Source organism: Sycon ciliatum, chromosome 1, assembly GCF_964019385.1.
Source record: "Sycon ciliatum chromosome 1, ocSycCili1.1, whole genome shotgun sequence".
Classification (NCBI taxonomy): Eukaryota; Metazoa; Porifera; class Calcarea; order Leucosolenida; family Sycettidae; genus Sycon; species Sycon ciliatum.
In genome coordinates this window covers 94800303-94807802 of record NC_088643.1, presented here as the reverse complement: position 1 = coordinate 94807802, position 7500 = coordinate 94800303, and the positions used below count along the sequence as shown (strand labels likewise).

The window sequence follows — 7500 nt, the reverse complement described above, 5'->3', positions numbered from 1 at the left end:
AATACTATTCTTGTTACGGCTTGCTTTTTGGAGAAATAGACTTTAGAAACATAATTGGAAGAGGATTCCATAGGGGATTGCAGAAAAAAATTCTAAAAAATTCAACGTTTGACCCATTTATGGCCAAAAGCTAGAAGTCCATCTTTTTCTGAATGAACTGTAGTCAGAACAACAGATGGCTTGATCAGTCACAACTTAAAGTTTCATGCCATCTAAGGCACTCATCAGGTGATATGAACATCAAGAAAAATAACCCACTATTTAAAGCCCAGTATGGCGGGACAAGGATAACAGAAAGCGCTAGGGGCGCTATAAACTCATATCCGATTCAGTGTCTTAGCCAGTAAGGATCGCGGTACTAAGAAAGGTGATAAAGGTGATAAAACCGAGCTGGCACAGCTAGTGAGATGCGCCGTGCAAAGATGATGATGGTGACAAGGCGGCAGAGGGCTATCAACTGGCCCTACTGCCTGGACTTCGCGATGCGTGGTTGAAAGGTAAGAACTCACTGCTTCGAATTATCGGCATGCTGCTCGGCTCCATCCTAGCTTTCGACATCCGCTCAAGTAATCGTTTAGTCTGCGCCGGACTTAATACAACAGCAACAGCGCCACCAGCAACAGCAGCGCCAGCAGCAGCTGCAGCAGCAGCACCAGCAGCGCCAGCACCAACAGCAGCAGCAGCGCCAGCAGCAGGAGCAGCAGCAGCAGCAGTTGCAACTCCACCAGTTCTCCAGTTCTTTTCAAATTGTTAAATCAGAATCCAATGGAACTGCTTTGCATTCTTCACGTAAGGCCATCTAGAATTAATTCGTTGTTTCGGGTCATGACGTCACCCGACCGACCGTGTTTTTTCACCCGCCCGCAAAATGTTTTTTTTATAGTGCATGCAGATGTACAGACTACACTATGTACAGGCTATGTACAGGCGCGACCCTAATAATAGCAGTCCAGATATCGACCTCAGAACCAGCCATTGCTAGCCAAATGACAGGATGCAGCGCTTGGTGACGACGTTGTCTTCTATCTCCGATCCGCAATCGGTCCTGAAACAGCATCAGCTCCGCCACCTTGTCGCTATTTACAGAAGTTTTCAAGATGAGAGCTGCTCGTCAGACTCGTTTGCCAGCGAGGCAAAGATCTGGTCCTGGAGGGGACATGGATCTGATGGGACAATGACTGCGCTGGATTATCTACACTACAGTCAGATTTGATCGACTGGCTAGATGGACAAAAGCTATTCGATATGTACATGTATCATGGACGTAAACCAAAATAAAAAATAAAAATAAAATAAAAAATAAACCCGACCGACCGACCCTGGTACGGGCACGGATGAGTGAAGTGACCCGAAACAACGAATTAATTCTAAGGGCATGTTCGATTGTACGAATCCATCAGCCCCGGACCCGGATTCGCCAGATTCGTACATGTTCGATTGTACGAATCCGGATCCCGAGAGCACGGATCCCGATCCGACCAACCCACCTCCAAAAGGCAAATTCGACGGATTCGTCAGATTCGTTTTCTACGTTTGCGAACTTTGATAGTTCGCCTTGTTCTCTAAAATTTCCGATTTCCGGTGATAAATTCGCCTTTCTGTTTTCCTGCGTTTTGAGCAGGCTTTTTGGTTGTTTTTCTGCCGGATGATCTGACCTGGCTTGACCCGGCTGGCCTGCATGCGCCAGGTACCCTCTGACCGGGCTGTGTTGAATGTCTAGAGCAGGCCCTGACTACATGTGCGTGTATGATAATAAGTAATGCTTACAGGGGTACACGCTATTTTAAAGAAAAATGTAGCAATGTAATGTAACTGCATGACTGGCGTAAAGTCTACGTGACGATCTCAACTACCATACCAGACAATACTAGACAGTAGTAGCAATAGTTAGGCAATAGCTTACCTTTGGTCTGACAATATTGTCCAGAGTAACCTGATCTACATCTACATCTGTTATAGCCGATACAGGTACCTCCATTCAAGCATGACCTGCTGCAGCAGACTGCGGGATCTACGTAACACATTGTTGAAACATACATGCGCACGTACGTGCACACAAACACACCCACACACACACGCAAAGCAACATGACAAGGACACTTGAATAATCTGAACTACTGGTGACATGAAGGCAAGCTATGTCTACTTCACTCCTGGCCCGTTTGTTGAGACGTGTAGTATGAACGGTGTTGAAAGAAATGTCCAAAATGATTAGAGGGGAAGGAAACGTTCAAAATGGTTAGAGAGGAAGGAAACGTTCAAAATGATTAGAGAGGAAGGAAACGTAAAATGATTAGAGAGGAAGGAAACGTTCAAAATGATTAGAGAGGAAGGAAACGTTCAAAATTATTAGAGAGGAAGGAAACGTTCAAAATGATAAGAGAGGAAGGAAAGAGGAAGATGAGGATTGCAGATACTAGTACTGTAGTTAGGTTTTGTCTGTACTTGTAAAAACTGCCGGTCAAACAGTTACTGTATAGCAGGAAATTTTCGGACGGAATTTATTTTCGTACGATTTCGTACACGGCCTCTTTTGTACTAAAATTAATTCCGTACTAAAATTTGTTCATGTGAAATTATGTACACTATACATGCGTACTGCATGCAAACACGTGTATTTAGCATGCAGCACAGTACGAAAATATAATCCGTACGAAAGGTCGAAATTCGGCTTTGTCCGAAAATATTTCCGTCCGAAAATTTCCTGCTATACAGTATACAACATAGTCTTCCAACAGTGGAGCTGCAACCCAAGGTGATGTGTGTATCTGCCCAGTAATTATGTTGGCGCGTAGCTTGTGTTTGTGTGTGTGTGTGTGTGTGTGTGTGTGTGTGTGTGTGTGGAAGGGGGGGGGGGTGTCAAGTGTTCTGATAAACTTACAGAAAGGTAAATCGCGAATCTCTGGGACGCCTGGCTCACTACGAGACACTGGTCCGTCTAGAAATCGAGGGCACCGGCATTGTCCTAGGATGCAGGTCTGGCCGTTTCGACACGATGGTGTACACACTGATTGCAAAATGGAAATCAAAAGTAAACCAGACTATGATCAAAGAATATGAATTCCCCACACATCACCACACAACATATACAAACACATATAAAAACCTCTACCAAATCGTCACGTTGCGTTGTGATGTCTGCGGCATTCATGCTCTTCATAGCCCTTATAAAACTGTTGTCTCCCCATAGATTAGTTATGATCAGAGACATTGTCATATTGGTCTACTGTAGGAAGAGAGGATGAATGAGGAAACTGAGTACAATATTCTGTTTGGTGCTCTGGTCACATGCTACATCATAGTAGACCTGGGAATGGGCGTTAACCGGGCTTTCCAGGCAGGCTGGAAATATGATGGAAGAAAGTTGCCTAGACATTCTTTTGTGCCAGCTGCAGAATATAATTTGGGTCTTTGTACTCGGCCCATACAGCACAGCAAACAACAACAGAGTTGCATAGCCAGTGGCCGGCAATGGCGAACGTTGGGCTGTGTTTGCTTTGCGCAGACTCGCACCGAACCACCATGATTGCCATGGCTACGCACAAAGACACGTGCTTTCCAACTCTCTTACGACCGTTGGAAAGCGTAACTGCTGTTAAGAGAAGGATGTCCGAGTTTTTGCAGCAAAGAGACCATTTTGAAGTGTGTGTGTGTGTGTGTGTGTGTGTGTGTGTGTGTGTGTGTGTGTGTGTGTGTGTGCGCGTGTGTGTGCGTGTGTGCCATTGCTCGACCTGTGATCGCTGCATGAAGAGTCAGGCTGGTTTTAACCGCCATAATTGTACTCGAGGCAAACGACTGCGAAAGGACCAGAGGACTAATCTGCCCATTCAATGCAGCCTATGTAGCGAACGATTCTCCCGCCCGCAGGACCTCCCCCGCCACCGAAGACCGAAACACTGTGTGTAGAACGGTCCCCTTTTCACCTCAATTACTCTCCTTGTTTCTTTTCCTTTCTCTCTGTTGTCTCCCGCTTCTGGGAGCGACGTGGCCATTTTGTGGCAGTTGTACATAGAAGCAGTAGTAGTGTGTGTGTGTGTGTGTGTGTATGTGTGTGTGTGTTGGATGATGTAAATTGCTGCGATGGAGTGCACAAGTAACAACGTTAGTTTGTAGAGTAGACGGTTCGATACCGGAACGCCTTGACAGCCAAATTTGTATAGACCCAAACCGATCATCAGCGTTGATTTTTCACTCGAAATATGTTTGTGGAAGGAAACTGGCATGTTGAAGTTTGCTCTGGGGCCAGAGTCAATCGAACTGAGCCACTCCTTTGTGTTGACCCATTGCCTCCAAGTTGCCCAATTTTTCGCTTCAAAAAAGTTCAAATCAGAGGTGGCTCCAAACCGGACACGTTTTAAAGTGCACGTCAAATTCACTCTGGGTCTGAAATTAGGTAATTGCTATCGCTCCACGACGGCCAGTACAGAGTAACAATAAGCCGTGTGTGTGCTTCCATTAGTTTTGATTAGTATGCGGTGCTTTATTGGCGAGAGGCGAGCCGCTGTTTACCTGCGACAAGAAGTTGATTTTTCGAAAGTCGTAAACTCAAGTTGCAGTGCGAAGCAACGCGTCAAAAACTCACCTGCTTGGTATGGCGCTTCTGGTCATCGCAGAGCAATGAAATTTTGGCTCGGAGTATAACACATCGTAGTCTCACTGTGACATATGTTTTCTAATCAAAATACCAAGAGAGAAAGTGAATATTGAGTCCGTTCCGGTTTGCAACCTGCGTCCTATTTGAAACCGTCGCCTCTACCGTTGTAGAATAGTAAATGTCACTACGTGTCCGTTCATGATATAAACGCAATACACAATATCAGAAGGACTGTTCTGGAATATTCCCAGCTTGTGGTGAATCTTGCATGACCTTTCATTGTACTCAGGTTTCATTCCTTTTATTCTAGTGCATGCTGCTGGCGCCTGATGTATTGACTATTGTTACCGCAGGCCAGTCTCAACCTTTGCATTGTCTGAGATTCAAGTAGCGTATCGTTTGATGCATGTGCTGTCTCCATGCTATCTAGTCGTAATATATTCACTCGTCTTTGCATTTGTGCACAGTCCTGTGGATACTCGCAGGCTGCGGTTGCGCTCTCGCTTTGGTCATTCTAGAATGTATACTTCCATGCCTTTGAAGTTTTTTAGTTGTCAGTTTTGAACTGTAGGAAGCAGTTTACAGTTTGTGTTCTTGCAGTTTTATCTCAGAGGAGAAAGTTCTTGGTCTCATACTGTTACGAGTTGCTGTTGTATCTGGTTGAACGCATGCCGGGGCAACAGAGGGCAGCATGAGTAGCCAAGGACTGTACATACTTCAACATACTACCTACCTCTAGCCTGACAGTAGCTTCCGCTATACCCAGATCTACATCGGCATTTTCCAGACACACATGTACCACCATTTGCACAGGACGGTGAACATGAGGGAACTGTGGAGCAGATCAACACACAGAGATTTGTAGAGGTTAGTTCGTTTAATCAACAACACACTACACAGTTTGCACTGACCTAAGCAGGGCAGATCGTCTTAACACCAGCTTCAAGTCATCAACACAACATCAATAGAAAACTGGTATTTGACAGCATACTGTAAGCACATTGACTGGGTCATAAAATATCAACTCAACTAAGAATTTATAAGAAAGAAAAAGGGCCAAAGAGCTAAAAGTTACGCTACAATGTCCACTAACACCACCAGTTACTAAACAATCAGCTCATGCGATAACATTGCACGACACTGACCGACGATACTGACGTTCTACAACTAACTGGTTCACAGCTCAAACACATTTTGGATGTGCACTCCAACAGCCTTCCAACTTGGAAGGTTCTAAGTTTTAGAAATAACTGAAAAAGAGGACTAGCAAAATGCTGGGCCAAGCAACGGTACACAAAACATAGAGCTTGAGGCTAATACGCTGTTCCAAAGAATCGAGGCGGTATAAGCGAAGAACTAGTTCAGTGGGTGTGGCACGAATGAATCCAAAAACTCTCTTCATTGCTATGTGACTAACGGTCACAATCCTATTGTGCAGAGTTGTGCTTAAACAATGTAGGTAAGCATTACTGGCATAGTCTAGGGTAGACTGAGCAAATGTTATTTCAAAGACCACTGTAGCAATGTAATGTAAGCATGACTGGCGTAAAGTCTACGTGACGATCTCAACTACCATACTAGACAATACTAGACGTTAGTAGCAATAGTTAGGCAATAGCTTACCTTTGGTCTGGCAATATTGTCCAGAGTAACCTGATCTACATCTACATCTGTTATAGCCGATACAGGTACCTCCATTCAAGCATGACCTGCTGCAGCAGACTGCGGGATCTACGTAACACATTGTTGAAACATACATGCGCACGTACGTGCACACAAACACACCCACACACACACGCAAAGCAACATGACAAGGACACTTGAATAATCTGAACTACTGGTGACATGAAGGCAAGATATGTCTACTTCACTCCTGGCCCGTTTGTTGAGACGTGTAGTATGAACGGTGTTGAAAGAAATTTCCAAAATGATTAGAGAGGAAGGAAATGTTCAAAATGATTAGAGAGGAAGGAAATGTTCAAAATGATTAGAGAGGAAGGAAACGTTCAAAATGATTAGAGAGGAAGGAAACGTTCAAAACGATTAGAGAGTAAGGAAACGTTCAAAATGATTAGAGAGGAAGGAAATGTTCAAAATGATTAGAGAGGAAGGAAAGAGGAAGATGAGGATTGCAGATACTAGTACTGCAGTTAGTTTTTCTCTGTACTTGTGGAAACTGCAGTCCAAAGAGTCATACAACATAGTCTTCCAACAGTGGAGCTGCAATCCATGGTGATTTGTATATCTGCCCGGTAATGGTGGTGGCGCTTTGCTTGTGTGTGTGTGGGGGGGGGGGGGTGTCAAGTGTTCTGATAAACTTACAGAAAGGTACATAGCCAATCTCTGGGACGCCTGGCTCACTACGAGACACTGGTCCATCTAGAAATCGAGGGCACCGGCATTGTCCTAGGATGCAGGTCTGGCCGTTTCGACACGATGGTGTACACACTGATTGCAAAATGGAAATCAAAAGTAAACCAGACTATGATCAGAGAACATGAATTCCCCACACATCACCACACAACATATACAAACACATATAAAAACCTCTACCAAATCGTCACGTTGCGTTGTGATGTCTGCGGCATTCATGCTCTTCATAGCTCTTATAAAACTATTGTCTCTCCATAGATTAGTTATGATCAGAGACATTGTCGTATTGGTCTACTGTAGGAAGAGAGGATGAATGAGGAAACTGAGTACAATATTCTGTTCGGTGCTCTGGTCACATGCTACATCATAGTAGACCTGGGAATTAGGGTTAACCGGGCTTTCCAGGTAGGCTGGAAATATGATGGAAGAAAGTTGCCTAGATATCCTTTTGTGCCAGTCGCAGAATATAATTTGGGTCTTTGTGCTCGGCCCATACAACACAGCAAACAACAACAGAGTTGCATAGCCAGTGG

The 7500-nt window shown here is 44.5% G+C and overlaps 1 protein-coding gene across 20 annotated transcripts in view; it reads right to left on the bottom strand.

Moving 5' to 3' along the window:
- LOC135806615 (neurogenic locus notch homolog protein 1-like) overlaps positions 1–7500 on the bottom strand; it is a 92590-nt gene that overhangs the window by 37538 nt on the left and 47552 nt on the right. For 6 of the 20 annotated variants that reach the window (XM_065320821.1, XM_065320822.1, XM_065320823.1 and 3 more), the window contains 5 exons: positions 6917–7042; positions 6218–6325; positions 5328–5426; positions 2882–3007; positions 1904–2011 (listed from right to left, as the gene is read on the bottom strand). The exons of 11 other annotated variants lie outside the window; for them this stretch is intronic. In XM_065320821.1, coding sequence (XP_065176893.1) covers positions 1904–2011; positions 2882–3007; positions 5328–5426; positions 6218–6325; positions 6917–7042 — 567 coding nt within the window. The remainder of the gene's footprint in view (positions 1–1903; positions 2012–2881; positions 3008–5327; positions 5427–6217; positions 6326–6916; positions 7043–7500) is intronic. 3 more of the 20 variants (XM_065320828.1, XM_065320839.1, XM_065320827.1) reach the window with 2 other exon arrangements.